Below are 21,722 nucleotides of genomic sequence, written 5' to 3'. Positions count from 1 at the left end.
TCCTTTTCTGTTCTTTCTATTTTGGGCAGAATTTTATTTTAGTTATTCTGTCCACAAGTTGTAAATTTTGTTTCCTTTTCTTTAGAGGACAATGATACTTGTCTCTCAAGTTGTAATTGGATTTGGTATCTATAAATAAGACTAGCCTACGATTTCAGGAAGTTGATCTTGAATTGCAGGCTACTGCTGGTTCTTCTTCTTCTTCTTCGTCTTCAACAACAGGTTTGATTCTTAAGAGTTTGATTTCTAACAAAGATTTGGAAGGGGAAGTAGAGTAGGTGTAGGAGATGCTATTCTTAAGTTGCTTCGGGTTTTAGTTGACGGTTTAGGTTGGATTAGGTTTAGGCCTAGAGGTTGAAGATACAATTGTAGAATTTTAGTGAAGTTGAAGTGCTGGAATGTAGAAATATTAGGGTTTCGGTCTTTTGATGAAAAATAAGAGTAGGGATGGGTTTAGGGGCTAGGTGTGATCCTACTAGAGGGGAATGGAAAGGTATTATTGGACTGGGGATTAGTGAGTTAAGAGGGGAGGGGAGCTGGCTGCCGTAGGGAAGAAGGGATGGGGAAGGGTTGAGTGGGGGATAGGAAGGGAGAAGGGGGTAGGGGAGGTGCTGGTTTAGACTTACTAGAATAGGGAAGCTTGAGCTGCTGTAGTTGCTTGAGTTAGGTTGCTGCTGAAGCTTGGATAAGGATGGAAACTTGAAGCAATTTGCAGAATTATATCACACTCACAGCTGTGGGATTCCTCTTAGGAACCCATAGCTCACTCTTCCTTCAATCTCAGATTTTATTCAATAACTCAACACCGATTGTTACATTCTATTGTGGCTTATTTATAGCCTACAAGAAGGTAAAAATAAGGGGACTCAACTTCCTAAAATTAGACTGACATGGACTCTAACTTGCAAACCAATTCAAGATAAGACTCTTAGTACTTTGACTCATACTAGGAACCTTCATAACTAACTCTACAGAGTTCCAATTTGAATTCTAAAAGTAGATTTTGGTTCCTTGCAAGGACTAGGACAACCCTAATGGATGGTCTTCTTCACAAACTAGGAATCCAACATTGACATGGACTCTTCAATGACTCGCAAAATAATGATGTAATTGCAAAATAAAAATAGATCTACTGTCCTACTAACATGTTGGACCCAACTAGACCCTAAGTGGACTCAACCCAAAAAATGGCAAATTACCAAAATACCTCTATACTTGGCGAAATTACAGGGGTTGCTGGTAGGGCTGTAGGGTGCTGGTAAATCATTTGGGCTCTCATTGGGTGGTCCTAGATTTGGTTTGCATCAATTCTTCCCTTCTTGAAAGCATTCATCTCCTGATGAATGTTCCTATCATGTGGTTCTGGATCAGTTCTCTGGAGATCTTCAGTGTGAACTCATCCTTGCATCTTGCAGTGGGGGGTGTTGCTGCTAGCACCATTCCTATCCGGCAAAGTAGGAACAGTAGGGACAAAATCTTCAAGTCTGGGGGCATATTCCTCCTGAAGATCCAAGGGGGCATGATGAAGTTAACGTGTTCAAGCTCAAAGTCATTAGCTATGCCCCTGGAGTTTTCTTTTTCCACCAATTCTGTCAGTATTACTATCTTGGCTATTCCTTCATGGACTCTTGTAGTGCCATCTCCGTACGTAATTTCTTCAAAGACAGCATCTTGTACTTTAAAGGACTCTAGGGGAGTGCTCTCAATTATTTCCTTCTCTTTTACTGTGTTAGCCTTGCTTGCTTGGTCATTGCCTGCCGTGGTTCCTCCAAGAAACTCTTCAAGACCAGGGGTAGAGTCAGTGTCGCATGGAAAAGGTGCTGGCGTTGCTCTGTAATTTGTGGGCAGCAACTCATTATCTTCAATATCAAGGGCATGTGAACTTCTGATTGAGAAATACTACTTTAGGCATATCTCCAACTTGTGTTGTCGCTTTGACCATCTCTTTGTACTCTTTGGTGGCATCTTCTTCAACTGTTATGACCTTGTCATCAAGGGCTAGGGTCTCCTTCTGGTCTTCCACTGTTTTAGCCTTGTGGTCTCTTTCAGGCTCTTCTGATGTCATTTTAATGGGCATGGGCAGCAACTCTTTTTCTTCCATTACTTCATTAAGATCCTGGTAGTTGTCCAAGTGCTGCTCCTTGTCAAAGAAGTCTTGTAGAGCTGCTTCATGTGGTGGGAAAAGGGCTTCTTTGTCAGGAGTTTGTTGGTGAGTTTCAACGACATCATCTCCTCTTCTTTGAGGGCACTCTCTGGCAAAGTGACCCTTCTCTAGAAACACTCTCTAGAGTTGCTGCTCTTGGTGTAGCATATTCCCATGAAGTCTGTTGTAGGAGGGCATATAAGAAGGGGATTAAATGTGCTGATTGGTGTTGGCAGCAAGAAAGGGTATGTGTCGGCAGTATTGCTAGCGGTAGTGATGGTGGAGCTGCATTAGCACTGGCAGTTGCATTTTGTGAGTCGACAGGTTTACAAGAAGGAGAAGATGTATTGCAGTGGTGAAGTTTGAAGGTCGTGAGGAAATGGTATATTGAGGGCAGTAGCTTCAGAAGAAGACAATAATGTCATTCTACCCTTTCAAGCGGAAGACAATTTGGTCAACATTTAGTTCGTTCAGACATCTTTAGTGGTGCAATTGCTAATTTTTTGGGGAAGTGTTGGTATGAGTAACCATAAAATACTGTTTTTTAGATACATGATACCAAAGGGGAGGTATGTGTGCGTTTCCCTATTTTAATCCAAAATAGAAGGCTTCTGTTTAATGGTTTTTGATTAAGGGGAAGGAAAATTTTATCGTAGAATCCAAACCATGACTTGAAATATATTTTAGGTGAGACAGATCCACAAAGTAACATGATGGAAATTGGTTGCTTAAACACAATCTTCTGAAGATCCTTGTAAACAAAAGCAGATTCACCTCAACAACAGAAAATGTGTAAATGGGAAACTACTGAAGAGAGATGTCACAGATCCCTCTTCATGGGTTTAGTTGAAAAAGATTACTCGTGTTTTTTGTTTCACTAAACTGATGAATTGCAGAATGAGAGATACTTAATTATGAAAAGAAAATTGAAGGATCTCTCTCTCACAGAAGCTATTCTAGTTAGTGTGTGAAATTTCGGTGCTGCCATCACTATCTTTATAGATGCGTTTGGCCACACAATTAGTGTTATCGAAAACATTGAAAGCTTTAACTTACCTTTCTTAGGGATGAGGAGCTTCAAATGTACTAGTTACTTGTGTCTTTGTGATTCTGTTAACAAATCCTTTTGTTGATTATGACAGACCAAAATCTGTGGAAGATGTAAATAGCTGGTTACAAGTGGGCATATATCCATTATCGATTGTCGCATCGTAAGAATCACCAGCAGATGTTGTTGTGCAAACTTATTTTTCTGAGGTTTTACAGTTTCTGTCACATCCACCCAGCCGGTACCCTATCTAGAATACCTGAGTGTGTGATCCACAGCCCAGAAGATCAAGTTTAGGAACGATCATATCCACTTAGCACAATAACATAATCAAAAGCAAGAGCAAAGCATTGTATACAAGTAACTTAATAATAATAATCAATAAAGGATAACAGAAGGATCACAAAAGAATATCAGAGTGCGGAAAACAAGATACCAATTAAAAGATAACTGTAGAGTATAGCGGAAATATACCCCACAACAAACATGGAAGGTAGATCGAAAATATAAAGCAAAGTTTAAAGCTATTACAATTCAAAACAAAATCTAGAAGAACAAGAGTAAACTAATCAACATCTTCCGTCGACTCTTCTTCTTCTTCAGTCTTCATCTTCTTCACCTTAGGGTTGTGCTCTTGTAACTTCGAGTTAGCTTCTAGCTCATGATCCCATCAGCAAACAAGACGATGCCGGCTGCCATCAATAGGACCTGTCAATGTAGTCCAAACCTGTGTTCACACCACTGTTCATGACCTTCTCTAATGATTTCCGAAGTTGAACCATATAGGGAAGGGTCCTCCGTACCAAAGCACGGGTTCTCTTCCGCTCCTGCAAAAGCATAAAAAAACATGTCCCCCGAAGGGTAAGCTCAAAAGAACTTAGCAAGTAGTTCAATCACAGCAGTCATTTACACACAATTCAAATTAAGCATAAATGCAATGACATGAGACAATGAATGCAAATAAGTTTTTAACTCTAAATATGCTGGTCTCTAATGGTAGACACGCTTTAAGTCATAGCACCATACTCCTCTGGGTAGGTCTCAAATCACTCTCCCTCAACCTTCCCAGTATCTTGGGTTCTCTGTTGGTATTGGGTCCTGCATCCTTCCTGGACATTCTATGGCTGGGGTTTAGGTCACCACTCTGTCACATCACCATTGGTCTGAGTATTGGCACATGTTCAAGGTTAATCTTAGCCCAATGCAAGTCATCTACTGAGTCACATCTACTTAGGGTTAGACACGTCCATTCCTCGCTTCCCACGATCCTTTCCGATATCTTTCCCCCTAGAGTCACCGTCTCCTTCCCGGCTCGTAGACTCTTAACCCTATTGGTCATCCATAAATAGTAAACGGGAAGCTCTGATGTCCTCTCACGGGTTGGTTACTGGTCTTGAGAGCCCATGAGCCCAAGTCTATTACTGCAACCCTACCAATGAATGGCCCCCACAATGTGATTCATGTCCTCTTACGGGTTGGTTATCGGTCTTAAGTGCCCACGAATCCCCATTGCTGCCAGGGATCACTCGGTCTCAATTCCCCTTCCGATAGGGTTAGATATGATAGGGTAAATCCTAGCCAAACACTTTTAGACTAATCCTAGGTATGTCAACTAGTAGTCAGGGAAAGCACCAAGGTGCACCATAGGAAATCTTCCGATACCACCTCCACTGGTGTCCAAAGACAGAAACACCAAAAGGGCATTCCTCATCCACAACTACAACCTAGGCATTCACACCATATGATGATTCCATACATATCGCATCATAGACCAAATCACATTCACATCATTCATAATCAATAATAGAATGTAAATCACAATATGAACACGCTACTGTAATTACAAAAATAATACAATGTTAAGAAAGTGAAACAATAGTAGTAAATCATGCATTCGAATCATAACACATCAAAGCATGTAAATATGCATATTGTGAGTGAACATACTCACATCGAATTTCGAATCTATAACCTTTAAGTGAGAGATCAAAGAACAAATTCGAAATCACCTAAACAAGCTTAAACAAACATGTATAGACCATAAGAAGCAAATCCAAAAGATCGAAGTCGAAATGGAGACAAAACAGGGAATTCTGCTGTTAGCAACTTGCTTGGTCGATGGTCCTTGGTCTATGGTATATTGGTATCGACCAAGATGATCGACCAAGCAGACAGTGTACGGACAAAATCTCCAATTTTTGAAAGGAAACTCGCCGAAACACATTGAAACACTCCGAAATTAATAGGAAAAATTCTAAAACAATATACTAAGACTATTTATGAAGGTCTAATCATCTAACAAGGTCAATGGAATAGAATTCTAATAAAACCCTTATTAGGTTAAAACTGCGGATCATCACGGAAATGCTAGAATGAAAGGGGACTCATTCAAAATGATAGAAAACAGTAGATCAGGCATTGAAAACTAAAAAGAAACAAGTCGAACACAGATTAGAATAGAAAACTACAGTAAGGGTAGATCATGCTATCAATTTTAGATCAAATACATGGAGAAACACCATATGGCTTCAAGGTAGAACATAAAGTGAATGAGGGTTCACTCTAAGACTAAGGAGATCAGAGGTTGGGTCATTACAGTAGTGTAATACCTTCCTCATAATCAAAACAACAAGAGAAAATAGTAGAGAGAGTAGATCAGAGACGAAGGAGATTGAATACTAACCTTGAAGAAGAGTAAACAAAAGGGGATCCTTGGTTGAATGCTTGGGGATCTTCATTGGCTTGAGGAGGAGGCTCTAGGGTCCTTCCCACGTTCTCCAACAGTTGAGAGGCAAAATATTTAGGTTTAGATCGAGGTTGCAATATATAGGGGATCCAAAATCCAAAATTTCCAAAATTAGACAATTCTGTTTTCCAGAGTTCCTTTGGTCGATGGTATTGACCAAGGGAGGATCGACCAAATGTCCCCCTTTTCCAGCTTGCTGAATTTTGGATCTCCAGGGAAAGGTCTGACCCGACTTCCTAGGACCTTCCAAAGCTATCAACACTGAACTCAAGGTCCAACTTCAAGGTCAAACACCAATCACAACACTTCTTCATCCAAAACAAACAGGGTGTCCAGGTTGGGGTTCGGTGGGATTTCGTAGTTTTCTTTACAGAGCAGATAATCTTTCTTATGACGTCAATTGCATCATGGTTGAGATATCCATAAAATTCCTGATGCCAATGCACCTAATGATGATTGATAAATAAATTACATAGTATAGATGTTTAACATACTATATCAGGCCGGGGGGGGGGCTATATTTATAAATAATTTTCTGGATATAACATTCTTTCTAAGGAATGATTTATTTTTAAAAGAAAATGTTCAATTTGTATGTGAGGTCCTTGCGATATAAGTTATATGCCAGCTCCATCTTTGTAAAGCAATTTTACTACATTGTTCACTTAATTTTGATATTGTCGGCAAGAACTATTGCTGAAGCATCAACGGATCAAGAGCGATACCTATAGATATAATGAACCAACAGTCTGCAGGTCATGGAATATTCTTCATTCTATTCAAAGAGAATCTATATATTATGTGCACAAATAAACTAAAGAGAAAATAAGGAAATAGAAGAGAAATAAAGGGAAAGAAAATGGGATAGGGTTTTGGGGCTTTATTGACAAAGCCATTAGGACATCCTAGCACAATTGAGAGCCACTCAATCCTCTCTGAAGACAAGCTCTAGATTAATCAACAGTTTTCAGTCTCCTTCTCGTCACATGCACTAGGATTTAAATAGGAATAAGAACTAAAATAACTAGCCGATATCTGACTCGCATAAAACAACTTCCACTTTATTAGTAACTAGCCAGAACCTTAATAATTTAGTACCGCTTAAAACAAACTATGTGTGTACATAACAAATTCGTTCCCCTAAAATTAGTTTTGTCCTTAACACCACTAATTAACATATAAATCAAATTCTCCCAAGAAAAATATATAAAAATCAATTACGCTTCTAAATTAAAAATATCAATCAAATAATCCCCATCAGGATCTTAGATCATGATATGGGAGATATGTAAACTCCCAATTGACGAAGTAGGTATGGTCCTCTCTGAGGAAGAGCTCATTGTGGGACTTGTATCATTTTGAAGGAAGTGATGCTTAATTTGCATTGCTTTGGTATCTTCTCCTTCGTCTTCATTGTTGTCCTCATCTTCTTCTTTATTGGGGGCTCTGGGTGCTCTTTTGTGGTGGTTTCAATTGGTGGATATTCAAATTTGTCAGACAAGGCTTCCAACTTTTTCATGATTTCATCAAACGCAGAAAACATTTCTGCTTGAACATCACCAATCTTCTAGCCACTAGCTTACTCCATTGCATGTGGGCCCCCTGTCTCATGCCAATTTGTTACGTGCACAAATAAATTAATGAAAATAAAGAGATTGGAGAGATCCAATAGGGAGAGAAAACAGGATATGAATTGGGGCTACATGGATGAAGCCACAAGGTGTCCTGGCACAATTGGGAGTCCGACGATCCTCTCTCAAGATAACCTCTAGATTAGTTAGTAATTTTCCATTTCCCTCATTGGGTATACTAGAATTTAAATAGGAATACAACCTAAATAACTACCTGTGTCATTCACTCTTACAACCAAAAATTTAAAACATACTTCAAATAAAGTATGTGCGTACATGACACTATATCAAGAAAAAAATCTGAAGTCTGCACACTCTATAAGCATTTCAAGCGAACCTCTTGCTACATTCACTCTATTCAGTACTAGAAGAAGAGAAAGGCTTGCTGGAAAATTTTGTGGTTTTTATTTTTGGCTGTGGCAGTGGCATCTCTGAATGAAATTTAGTTCTTTCCAAACTCTTTGGGTTCTTAGACCTTGTGATCATCCTAATTTGTTATGTTGCTGTGGTGCTGCTATAGTAGATAAGAAGCACACTTCACAAACTGCTCTCTGGATGGAAATATTTAACATAGCTGGTAGGCTTCTCTGGGAAGGGAAAGTCTGTATTGATTAACATGTTGAATTTAAATCGGGATGATCCTTCTACTTCAGGTTAAAAAAATCAATGTGTAATAGGATTTTTTTTTTTATTTTTTTATTTTTCATTTTTCATTTTAAGGTTTAAGGTTTATCTGATTGGACAGTATGAATGGAGGATTTGCTCAGTTTGCTGGTAACTGTAAAAACAGGTAGTGCTAATCCTTGTTTTCTCTATCCAGGTGCTAGCCCTTAGTGGATCATATCATGGTGATACTTTGGGTGCCATGGAAGCTCAAGCACCGTCTTCATATACAGGTTTCCTTCAACAACCCTGGTACGAATCCTCCTATCAATGTAGCATGTGGAAATGTTTACCCATGGGAATGACTAGATATATTCGTTGCATTATCCTTCACCACATGAGCTGATATTCCTCTTTTTTAATTTTTTCAATTTTTATGTTGCTCCATAACTGTTGGTAATCTGTTGCATATGTTCTGAGTTGTTTTTTAATGTTAAGTTGATTTGCTCCAAGTTTCTGAAATATTGGATGATAGGACAGGAAGTTCTAGTTGGAGCTTTCTGTGTTTGTATTTCATCGAGAATTAGGTCCCTAAATCATTGTAAGAATAATAAACAGTAAAGGAAAGAAGTTGTATTTTCAAAGTGACTATCGCTGTATAACTATATGATTCCAGTAACTATTGGTTTTCTACAGGTACACTGGAAGAGGTGTTTTTCTCAATCCTCCAACAGTCTTTATTGCCGAGAGGAGTTGGAAGCTTTCCATACCCAAACAGTTGCTGAGTGAAAAATTAGAACTTAATGGTAAAGTAATAATGCATTCTCTCATAGGAATTGGAAGAGTTGCGTTGATGCAGTTGACTATATGGTGATCCCTTGACAATTTTTACAGTCTTTGCCTCACGAGATGAGTTGTTCGATAGGAGCCGGGACGATTCTGAACTCGCTAGAAGTTATTCTCTATATATATCACAGCAATTATTGCAGTTTCAAGGATCAAGTGGGTTTACAAAGGTTGGAGCATTGATTATTGAACCAGGCAAGGCTATTTTTTGGTTTCTCAATTTTCTTTGCCACATAATTAAAGATCAGGAATTACATTATGCTTCATGTAATTTCAGTCTTTTATGCCTAGAGTTCCTACTTTCCTTTCCTGATTGTAGTTGAGTTTACTTTGTGCATCATCAATCATAGAAACCCCTGAAGTATCGATTACTGAAAATGCATATGTATTATCTCTTGATAATGGTAGTCTCCTATGATATGTCATATCAGCATTATGTGCATGGCATGGTCCAGTTTTGTCTTTAAAAATGTATAGTTGTAAATTTTTTTTTGATGTGGATCCAAAGGGTAGTGGTCTCTTTAAGAGCGACTCATGAATGCTGCCAGGTCGGAATAACTCTAACGCGTTCGGTCTGTTTTTTGAGCAAGAATCACAGCGTTACCATACCTTCACCATGATACGGACTCCAAGTTCTTATGGCAGAGCACAAGGAGAATTATCATCAATATGATGATGTGAATGGAAACCAGAAGCACGATCGGGGTCTTCATGGTCCGATATAAGACTTACATCAGTAACAGTGACGTAAGCATGAGACTTTTTGGTAGTACTGGTGAACTAGATGGCCGCGTCGATGGAATCTGGGACGGAGGACTCGTAGTATCTCTCTAGATCTAGCAAAAGCGAAAGACCCCCTATTATCAGATGAATGCGACATTACTAAGTGTTGTAATTGGGTATTAGTAAAGCACTATAGCTATACTCTTATCTTGAGGGCATATTTTATATTGTGCATTCTTACCCATTTATTGTGCTTCCTTATGAACTTGGCTATCAACAAAATATCCCCTACTGGTCCTTTCAGATTCTTGGGTTGACTCCCATTCTCTCGTTCTATCGGCTAGGTCTAAAAGAAATTCCCAAGCTTCGGAATCATCAGTGAACAATGTAAATCCTGTGGGGCACGTAGATTCCAAAAGTTGCTTTGTTTGATAATCGATACCCTCATAAATTATTTAGCATAAATGCCATAATTCTAAACCATTGGTGAGGGTATTCTTTAAGAAGGCTTTGGAACCTCTCCATTACCTTAGCAAAGGACTCATTGGATTTTTGACGAAATTGAAGAATATCATTTCTTATTTATTCATCTTAGAGAAAGGAAAGAATTTCTTCAAGAATAGAACAGTGAATTGTTCCTATGTGGTAATGCTATCCCGAGGTAAGCTATAAAGCCACTTTTTGGCTTGGTCCTTTAATGCAAATGTAATAAACCGTAGTCTTACGGCATCATCAGTGAGTTGTTGTACCTTCATAAGGACATAAACCTCTTCAAACTCCCTAAGGAACAAATATGCATCTTGATCAGGTAACCCATGAAATTGGGGTAACATAGACAAATAATGAGATTTGAGTTCAAACTTATTACCTCTCACTTTAGGTAAATGTATGCAGGAGGGTTGTGCAGATCGAGTTGGATAAAATCTATCTTTAAGACTCTTAGGTGGAGGTAGGTCTTCCATGGTCAAGGTAAATCACTCGGACAATTTGATTTGTGGAATCACGAGTCCAAACACACATGCACTAACCACCTAATGCAATTGAAGGCTCTTATGAAAGAATCTATTTTTTTTTTAAATAATATTTTTTAAAATTTTTTATAATAAAGTACCTAAAGAATAAAAAAAATAATAAAAACATGAGGGAAAGTAGTGAATTTCCCCACCACAAAGATTGAAACGATGATTCCAAAGCCGTAAGGTTGCCGTATAGCTGAGCGTTGTATATGTTTGAAAGCAAGGGAATCCGTATAGTCTTCGGAGCCACCTACAATTGAATCCTAGGGATTCTGCAGTAGAGTGGGGACTACTATACGTTTTTGTTTCTACTCTAGTTAAGAGTAATATCTTTGAATTTTTTTTAAAATTTTTTTATTTGTTTAAAACACTTTGATTTACCTAAGAATGAGAAAAATAAAATGGACTAATACCTCCCCGACAACGGCGCCAAAAACTTGTTTGTGAAATAAAAATAACCGCAAGTGCACGGTATCGTGTAGCTAACTGGTCGATCTCAAGGAGATATGCCACTTAGAATTTAATCTCTTAATGGTAATGCGAAAGTGCAATGATTCAAAGATTTTAATTAATAATTAAATTAAACAAGCGGTCCTAATCCATACATCTAATGCAATCGAATTGAGACGAAAAATAAAGCAAACATAACCAACGCATAATTAATAAAAGGCAAAAAAAAATGCGAACAATAAATAAATAAAAATAAAAGGGAAGTGATCCGAGTGTTAGCTCTGGATCTAGGGAAGGGGAGTATAATTATAATGACTTTGACCGTGGATCCTTTCCCGTAGCTTACAATCCACCGATCGAGGGAACGGATATTAGAGAAAAAAATTGCAGAAAGGAAATAATCAAAGCAATAAAATGAAAAGGGAAACCTTAACCAAAGAGAGGCACGACTGTAGGCATCTTTGATCAAGGACCCAGGGGAAGGGAGAACAATAAATAAATGCTGAAAGTAAATTGCAGAAAGTAAATAATAGAGCAATAAAAGGAAAAAGGAAACCTTAACCAAAGAGAGGCACGATTGTAGGCATCTTTGATCAAGGACCCAGGGGAAGGGAGAACAATAAATAAATGCTGAAAGTAAATCCTAAATTAAGAATATGGAGGGGTAGATAGAAGTGGGAATGGAGGGGGGAGAGAAGATTATTGAAGAAGATTACTTACTTGCATCTTTGAACTTCAAATAAAAAAAATAAAAGAAAGAATTGAACGAATGATTCGAATCTCAACCAACCCTAACAACCAGATCTAGAATGATCTAGATCTGCAATTGTTAGACCCAGAGAAAAACGAATCTTGAAACTTGAACCTTGAAACTTGAACTTGAAATTGAACTTGAAATTGCATTACATAGAAAAATTAAACCTAAAGAGAAAAGAAAGAATGCTTCTCCTAAGCTCTAAAACACGTCCTCCCTTGTTGGAGTATGCTCTCTTTTTATAGAATTTACATGGAATATGAATCTTGATAGAGTTTGAATCAAACTCAGAGTTCCTATTTGACTCAACCAATAGGGTTTTGGCGCACTAATCGGACTGACTTAGAGAGATCAAATGCACAATTCCACCGTTGGATTTGAGGATCAAGAAGTCGTGAAGCTCTCTTCCAAAAATCAGCTTGATTGGACACCGGATGACCATTCGATGAAGGGCTTGATCGAAATTGGACAGAGACATTCAAAAACGGGAATTTCCCTCTTCTTTCTCTGAATATAATTCTTTTTCCTCTTTTTCTTTCTTTGATCAAGTCCCAAATAGGAAATAAGATATTGAAGGATGCAAGGACTCTTTTTTCTTCTTTCCATTAGGACTCTCTTAATAATACCTTTGTAGATTTGATTGATAATTTCTAATCTTAGCCGCAGATAAAAATTTGCTTCTTTATCTCTAAAATATTTTGGAGTTGGCCCATAATCACATCTCTAGCCCATCATGCTCTAGATCAGACCCATTTTCACACTTGAGAATTTGAATGGACCTCTTGACGTTTAAAATTGCATATTTCATACCCAAAACTCCAAATATTTGATTAAATCTTGAAAAGTCCTAAAATCTGCAAAAATGACATAAAACCCACAGTAGCTCCACTCTAAGTGTGTAAAATGCATGCTTTATGCCCTAAGATTTCACACATAAATGTGCTCTTCACCAAGGAACCAAAGTTTGCTTGGTTTGCTGGGTTCGCTACTAGGCGAATTGGCGAAATATCGCCGATTGTTCGCCGAAACTCACAAAATTTTTATCTCTTCCCAAATTCCAATATTTCATTTCGATCAACCCAAAGGACACCATCAAATGAAATTTTGAGTTCACGTGGTATGCAAGAGAAAGTGATGGGTTGGATTACCAAAATAAAAAGAGAAAGTGATGGGACAATGGGTCCCATATACATTTAAAGCTGTCTTTTGTTTGATAATAAAGACTTTTCTAAAAAGCTACAGAATGGCGGTGGAGTTCTTATCTTTGCTGCAACTCTGCAAGTGAGAATGGCGGTGGAGTTCTTATCTTTGCTGCAACTCTGCAAGTGAGAATGGCGGTGGAGTTCTTATCTCTATTGCAACTCTGCAAGTGTCCGACGAAAGCAAAATTTCACCGAGAACGGGAAGGAAGAGAGCACTGATAATATCAGAGCAAGGATCTCCAACAGATGCTCACTTCCATTGGTAGGGCAAGAAGCCGTAAGTTCGCAGGTATCTTCCGATGACCACTGACCTGGCGAGCATAACGAACGACGGCTTTCGCCCATTTCTTGATCTCTGTTTTCAGTTTTCAGCATCTAATTCCTTTAGGGCCTGTTTGGTTACATGAATCCAGAGATTTCAAATCTCTGAATTCATGAATCTAAGAATTATACCCGTTTGGTTGTAAAAATCTCTAGATTCATGAAATCTAGAGATTCACCTTTTTACACTAAAAATGTGAATCTGTAGATTTATGGGTAAGGGGTGAAATCCAGAGATTTCAAAAAAGCTATACGTTTGCACATTCACAAAAATCATGTCGATCAAATAGTTTTTTAGGATGAATCCACAGATTTCATTCTACAGCCAAACATCTAATTTTATAAATTATAACTCCATAGATTTGAAATCTATAGATTGAAATCTTTAGATATTTGAAATCTCCAGACTCATGTACCCAAACAGGCCCTTAGTGATTTCCCTGGTTCGATGCTGATCTCCATGAAAGAGAAACATTTATCGAAGCCGTTGTCACTTTGGCAAGTTTGGTGCTCATGAGTGATGCGACTGAGCCTCTTTCTCTCTCTTTCTTTCTTTCTTCTTCTTCTTCTCCTACGGTTTTCTGGCGATTTTTCGGCATTTTTTGCTGATTCGCCGGAAAATCGATGATTTTCCGGCGATATTCAACCAATCTCGTTTCGCCCCACCCTTTCGGTTCGCTGACTACCGACATCAGCGAATTTCGGCGATATTTCGCCGAAATTAAGTTCCTTGCTCTTCACCACCATTGAGAGAGTTGGTACCTAATACAAGCGTCTCCCTAGTTACATGCACATGAGGTCTGTCCTAACTCTGTGGAATTTGTTGGTTTGTTTTCGTCCCCCCCCCCCCATCCCCCCACCCCCAAATTACATGTTTAAAGTAATAGGTGCTCTAAATTACTCTTCACATGTTCACCATATTTGATGATTGTGCTCTCTGAATAGAGTTTACATGTTATGGCAATGTTCTCTTTGTCTGTGACTGGATTTCGTTGGACCTCTAGTGGGTTAGCAATTTTATCGTATTCTCAGTTGGAAATTTTCTGCAGTTATACAAGCTGCTGGTGGAATGCATATGATTGATCCCCTATTCCAGCGGGTAATTGTCAAAGAATGCCGAAGTCGACAAATCCCCATTATTTTTGACGAGGTTTTTACAGGTTTCTGGCGTCTTGGAGCTGAGGTGGGTTGTGGGAACTGTAGCTTGTTTTATTGATTTCTTATTCCCCATCTGATTCATTAACTGGGTGTTAATTTTCATTCCATAGTCTGCAGCAGAACTACTTGGATGTTATCCAGACATAGCCTGCTATGCAAAGCTTATGAGTGGTGGGATTATTCCCTTATCTGCCACTTTAGCAACAAATTCCATTTTTGATGCTTTTAAAGGAGATTCTAAGGTACTTATCCTGTTTGGATGACCCAAGAAAATCTAATCTGAGAAGATTCATTTTTACCTTTCCTTTTCTTGGTTTTTGTGCTACACCTGAAATTTTCTTCATCCTATCGCTTTAATATGACTGTCGCTGAAGCAGATGACTCATCTTACTTTCTGTCATTGATTAAGTTGATAGATTATTGACCAGTTTCAGATTAAAAGTTTGGAATTTTTGAGTTCCACCAAATTAGTGAATACATAATCCGACATAATTTCTCTTATAAATATTTCAATGTTTGGAAATATAGCTATGGTATTCGAAAGAAAAGCTGAGTTTCTCTTGAGCACGTTATATCCTGCAAATGTTTTCCTCTTGTCTCTTTCAAATGTTAATGATATGCTTTGATATGAGAGAAGGTTTGTAGCTCGTACAGGATGGAAGTAAAAGTTCTTATCTTTCGGCTTCCCTCTAATTTCAGCTCATGGCCCTTTTGCATGGGCATTCATACTCTGCACATGCCATGGGGTGCACCGCAGCTGCTAAAGCCATAAGATGGTTTAAGGACCCGCTGATGAATACCAATATTACTTCTAATGGAAGGCATCTGAAAGAGGTAAGTGGGAATTACTGCTTCTGATATGCATTACATGTCACTAGTATTTCTGCTAGATGCATTAAATTTAATATTTTAAGGAACGTTGGACATTGTGAAACCTCTCCAAGATTTTTCTACATGCTCGCGCTGATTACATACAGTATACGTTTTTAGTATCCCTTTCCCGAAGAAAAATAGAAAGAGAAACAGAGCAAAATTGGTCCCCACAGAAGGTATAAGAAATAAACAACCATCCACTGTACTGATATTATTGCCATGGGGGACATTCCAAGGTGGGCCTTTAAATAATGTGTTGTGTTGCTTCTTTATCTGTACATGTGACGAAGTTATGACCAGAAAAAGGTTCAAGGTGAGTATGGAACGTATGTCATAGGTCTTGTGTGCACATCTTCAAGTGAGGAACGTGCAAAAAATAATAGCAAAAGTATGAAGCATGAAGTAATAATGTAATACATACAAATTTGAAAATCAAAACAGGTGGTCTTAGAAGGAAAAGCCAAAGAAGACCGAAAAGGCCTTGTACAAAGAAGACTGAGAAGACAGGTAGTCGAGAGCCTCTCTTCTTTTTTTCTTTCACTAAAATTTAAGAGAGATTGAGAAAGAAGGAAGAAGGTGCAGTAAAATGAACAATGGCATTGCTGTTCCTATCTCTGCTAGGAAACCACAGAGAACTAGGAAAAGGTGTGGGGAATCCACAGGGAATTATATGATCAAGTTTGGGAATATCCAAATCTTGTTTATTCCATAGAAGAGAAAAAACATGGTCAACCAGAGTCCTTGTGATGAAAAGGAACTCTGTTCCATGCTAAAAGTAGTGAGTGAGTAGTTCTCAGGTAATGAACTGTTAACCAGAACTGGATATTTTATTCACAGCAAAGACATGATGTGAACCAGGATCTGGGGTTTGGCTGATTGACGTAATGCCCTATATCTACACTCACACCAGGATCCTCTTCTTGAGAATCAGCAGTCTTCTAGGGTTTACAATACCGTATGGTTGAAGGTTATTGGATGGTTTGAGTACTAGGGTTTAGAAAGGGGTAGGGTTAGCTTCGGCTAGGATTTACAATTTCAGGTTTGAAACTTCGCTTCCTGTTGAATCCAGATCTGAATCTTCAAGTTTTGGGTTTTGGATTTTAGGGTTTGAAGGGAATTAGGGTTTCTAGGGTTTGAATTAGACTAGAGTTAAGGTTAAGTTTTCTTGGAATACTAGTGAAGCTAATTCTTAAAGGGTTTAGGATTTGGTTGATTGGTTAAGGAGCTGAGGGTTTTGAAGTTTTAGGGTTAGGGTTTCCTAATGAAGAAGATAAGTTGCAGAAAATTCTTTAGAGAGAGAAGAGGGGGGGGGCTGTTTGCTTAGGGATGGGGAAGGGATTTTTAGTTCCTAATAGGGGTAGGTATGGGGTAAGGGAAGCCTAGGGTTTTAGGTTGAGTTTATTGTCTGGTTTTGAATTTTAGAGAAAAATACTAAACTGCCGCAAGCTAGAAGGAAGAAGAAGAGAGAAAAGAAAGGGGAAGGGCTGGGAATGTTATCCTAAGGTTGGGGAAGGGAGGGAATTAGAGATGGAGGGCTGGAGCAGGGGAATAGGGGCTGCCACAAGATCTTGGAGGGGGAATGGGAAGATTGTGATGGTGGAAAAGAGGCTGTACTAGCAGGAACTAGGGTTTGAGGGGGATGGGGAGGTCTGCAGGTGGAAGGGATGAGAGAGGAGAGGCTGTTTTGGTGGTGTGGTCTGTCTTACTTGAGGAGGTGAGGAGTCAAGGTCTTCTTTACAATTTCTGCAAAATTGTTCTCTCTAAGCTGCCGCAAGTTCCCCCTTGAGGAACCCACAACTCCAACAAATTGCTCCTTCAAATCTCAGCTTCATTTCATTAGTCATAATCTGATTTGTTACATGATAGAGAGGTTTATTTATAGCCTTTAGAAGGAACTCATGCTAGTACCCTAATTTTAAAGACAAATCGAACCATATCTCCTACTTGACTAAAGACTCTTACTCGTACAAGGACTCTTATCATATCTCACTCCAGAAGGATCCAAATTGAAAACTAAGAATAGTGAAACAATGCAGAAAAAAACTGTAATTTTGATAAGTAGGTTGCTTACCTTGATGGGTAAGTCTTATTTATTTATAAATAAACATGGCTGTTGTACAAGGGTTTCAAATTTGAATTCAAAATAAAAAAGTTGAATTCAAATTTAAAAAAACTTGAATTCAAAAATTAAATTCAAACCATAACAGATCCATTATGGTCTTTCATCCCCCCTTAAACTCTGCATTGGCAGGTGCAAGAGTTTGTCTCTATGCTTGAAGAAAGCTTGTGATGTTAAGCCCTTAGTAAACACATCTGCAATTTGATCATCTGACCGAACAAAGTGCACTTTTTGGTGTTGTTCTGATCCAAGTCTCGGACAAAATGATAGTCCACTTCTATATGTTTTGTGCGAGCATGTAGCACTAGATTTGCAGCCATTTGTGTTGCAGACACATTATCACAATAAATTTCCATTCCTCTTGGAAGTTGTACTTGCAAATCACGTAGAACATAAGAAAGCCATAATAACTCAGAGGCTGTGATGGCAAGGGATTTGTACTCAGCTTCCGTACTTGATCTAGATATTGTAGGTTGTTTCTTGGAAGACCATGATAATAAATTATCCCTAAGAAAAGTGCAAAACCCACTAGTTGATCGGCGTGTGTCAGGGCATCCTGCCCAATCTGCATCAGTAAGCAGCTATGAAAGAAAGTTGGGTTGGTTTCAAGAGAACACCAATAGTATGCTTGACATAACATAAAATACGTTTTGTTGCTTGTAGATGATCTTCTGTGGGAGATTGCATGAACTGACACACTTGATTGATTACACAGGAGATATCTGGTCTAGTGATCATCAGATATTGTAAGGCTCCTACTAATTTTCTTTATGGTGTTGGATCAGGTAGGGGATAACCTGTTGTTGATGATAATTTTGTTCCAACTACAATTGGGGTTGTGCATGGCTTTGAAATTTCCATTCCTGTAGACTTTAATAAATCGATGGAGTATTTACTTTGAGTGAGTAAAAGACCATCTGAACTTCGATTAGCCTCAATTCCTAAGAAGTAATGCTAGTGTCCCAAATTTGTCATTGCAAATTCTTTGCTCAGGCTTTGAATAACCTATTGAATTGCAGCTTCATTAGCTCCTGTCAATATTATATCATCTACGTATAACAACAATGTTGTCATTGTACCTTGGGTTTTGCGTGTAAACATGGAAGAATCTGCCACGTTTTGCTTGAAACCTTCTCCTTGTAGGTATGTTTTGAATCTGTGAAACCAAGCTCGTGGAACTTGCTTGAGACCATAAATTGTTTTTTGTAGAAGATAAACATGTGTTGGTTTAGATGTGGAAACAAACCCCTGTGGTTGTTCCATGTAAACATCTTCTGCTAAGTTGCCATTCAAGAAGGCATTTTTCACATCAAGTTGATGTACTGGCCATGACTTTGAGAGTGCAACAGTTAATACTGTCCGAATGGTGGCTGGCTTTACAACTGGACTAAATGTTTCATGAAAGTTCACTCTTGCCTGTTGGCTGAACCCCTTGGCAACTAATCGTGCCTTATATCTCTCAATGGAACCATCACTTTTTGTCTTGATCCTGTAGACCCACTTACAGCCTACAATATTCATACCATTAGTATAAGGCACCAAGTTCCAAGTCTGATTGTTTATCAACGCTTTGTATTCTTGTTGCATTGCATCAATCCACTTTGGGTCTTTTGAGGCTGATTTGTAGGTTTTAGGTTCAGTTGGGATGTTGGTAAGAAATGTTTGAGGTATTAGGTGTCTAATAGTGAGTAAAGGGAGAGGGGGTTTTGGTTTGGCGGAATTGGTTTTACTCCTAGTAATCATAGGATGAGATGGTTGGTGCTGTCGTTGGTCTATTGTTGGAGGTAGTTGAGGTGGGGATTGATTAACATCTTGGGTTGGATTTGCCATTGATATGGCTGGTGATGATGTTGTAGGGGCTGTTTGTGGTGGTTGATTGTTTGAAATAGGTGAAGAAGAATGTGAAGTGAGTGGGGGCACATTTGGTGGGGTGTGTGGAATGAAAACAGGTAAAGAAATAAATTCTACTGGTGGTTTGTTTGATGATTGGTGTGATCGGGGATTTGAGAAGAGAAATTCATTTTCTTCAAAAATAACATGTCTAGATAAATATACCTTGCCAGTGTCCTTATCTAAGCATCTATAACCCTTGTAATAGAGGCTGTAACGAAGAAAAACACAAGCCTTGGACTTTGGCGATAATTTGTCTTCTCTGTAGGGTGTCAAGTTGGGGTAACAAAGGCAGCCAAAAACTCTCAATAAACAATAATCTGGTTTTAGTCAAACAGTGCTTTATGAGGAGATTTTCCATGCAATATCGGTGTAGGTAACCGGTTTATTAAATAGATAGCAGCAGTAAAGGTTTCTAACTAATATTCTTTGGGCATGTGAGCTTGGAATAGAAGGGATAAACCCATCTCTGTAATGTGTCTGTGTTTTCTTTCTGAAACTCCATTTTGTTCTGGAGTGTGAGGACATGAAATCTTGGATACAATGCCACATTCATCAATATAGTTTTTGAAAGCTCCCCTTGTTAACTCTAAGGCTCCATCACTTTGAAAAAATTTAATAGAAGTAGAAAGCAAGTATTCAGCCATATTTTTATAATGCTTGAAACCAAGGTAAAAATTTTGATCGAAATGAACATTCCGACCTTGGAAAAGGTCGAAATTTTGAGGTTTCGGTCAAAATTTCGACCGAAACTGGATACTTTTTTCCTGGTTCTTGAAAACTCAATTTCGAGCCTCAGATGCACTCAAATTGATTTGGATTTTTTCATACTAGCTATTTCAAGCATAATACACACTATAAAACTACTAGTTTACTAAAAAACTACTGAAAATGTAACATCCAACATTCCAAGTAATCAAGTATATAGTACATGAATCAGAGAAGAAGCTAGAATGTTATTACTTACAACTTTACAAGTCTATTCTATTTAAGCCTCAAGGTCTCCCTCTTCCGTCTGCACCCCATACAAATGACAATATAACTCCCATGATGTTTGCCCCCGCCCCATATAGTTTTGGACATAGTCAAGAACTGCACCTCTGTATGTGGCCTCATCCACATGCATAAGATTCCCTAACGGTGGGAAGTTGTGAATCTCCAAAGGAACTGGTGGTGGTGGGCCTTGTGGCTGTGGAATAGTGTGGAAGATCTGCTCAACAAATGAAAGAGCACCCTGCCCATGGCTCTGAGGAGAAGGATAAGGATACTGATAAGGTCGCAGTGGCTGACTTCGATAATCGACAGTGGGAGGGACACCATAAGCTCCATAGGCCGCTCCATAACCATAAGGCTCCAGTCGTGGCTGACTGGCCTGACCCTGAATCTGATAGCCAGGAGGGACACCATATGGTCCATAAGGACCATAACCATAAGTCTACTCGGTAGAACCAATACTCTCCACAGCAGTATCATATGAAGACTCTGCAGGCCTATGCCATCCGGATCCTCTGGAGGTGGAGGAGTCTCTAGCATCATCAATGCTCATCGATCTCATAGATCCCACCAAGCTCTCGGCATCGGATGGACAGTAGGACCCATATGATGGCGTGTCCTCTGTGCTCCAGCCGTGTTGTCTCCCCTTCCCCTTCCTTGAATATGTAGAGGAAACATTTTGCCTCGAGATGTAGCTCCAGTATGGTTTGAATCCTGTGTCACATGGGTGAACTAACTCTCTTCTGTGTATCTCGGTAGTCGTCCTCCCCCCCCCCCCTTGACTCTCACGTACTGCTTGGTCTGGTGGTGGTGGTCTGTCCTTAGGATCAGCTGAATCCTGATCACGAGGTCCCACACCCTCCTCATCCTGGGTACTTGGGATTTAAATAGTATGCTGTGTAAGAAAAAGTATGTCATAAAAGGGAATAGTTAATGCTTAAGCCTTAATAGTGTGATTACATAATGAAAATTAAATTAAATACTAGACTTAAGTACTTAACAACTTAACAACTCACCAGCCTTATGCAGTGGATGCTGTAACATAGACTCCCATCTAGTGTTGATGATTTGAAGGACTTTCTTGTTGCCACGTGGGTGGACCTGAGCAACTTGCTGCTTCATCCTATCTACTGCAGCAAATATGTGTGCTAGAGTAGGTTTTCTTTGCTGATCTAGCATCCTCAACACATTCACCACAGGCTCAAG

The 21,722-nt window shown here is 38.9% G+C and overlaps 1 protein-coding gene across 1 annotated transcript in view; it reads left to right on the top strand.

The window, feature by feature from the left end:
- Nucleotides 1–21,722, top strand: part of LOC149018649 (bifunctional dethiobiotin synthetase/7,8-diamino-pelargonic acid aminotransferase, mitochondrial-like) — a 107,753-nt gene that overhangs the window by 65,994 nt on the left and 20,037 nt on the right. The window contains exons 7-12 of the mRNA XM_089152811.1: nucleotides 8,389–8,483; nucleotides 8,868–8,977; nucleotides 9,066–9,212; nucleotides 14,533–14,666; nucleotides 14,752–14,883; nucleotides 15,341–15,475. Of these exons, the coding sequence (XP_089008937.1) occupies nucleotides 8,389–8,483; nucleotides 8,868–8,977; nucleotides 9,066–9,212; nucleotides 14,533–14,666; nucleotides 14,752–14,883; nucleotides 15,341–15,475 (753 nt within the window). The remainder of the gene's footprint in view (nucleotides 1–8,388; nucleotides 8,484–8,867; nucleotides 8,978–9,065; nucleotides 9,213–14,532; nucleotides 14,667–14,751; nucleotides 14,884–15,340; nucleotides 15,476–21,722) is intronic.

This window comes from Hakea prostrata, chromosome 4, assembly GCF_041222555.1.
Source record: "Hakea prostrata isolate BN-2017 chromosome 4, UWA_Hpros_2, whole genome shotgun sequence".
Taxonomy (NCBI): Eukaryota; Viridiplantae; Streptophyta; class Magnoliopsida; order Proteales; family Proteaceae; genus Hakea; species Hakea prostrata.
This window is presented reverse-complemented; position numbering and strand designations above follow the sequence as displayed.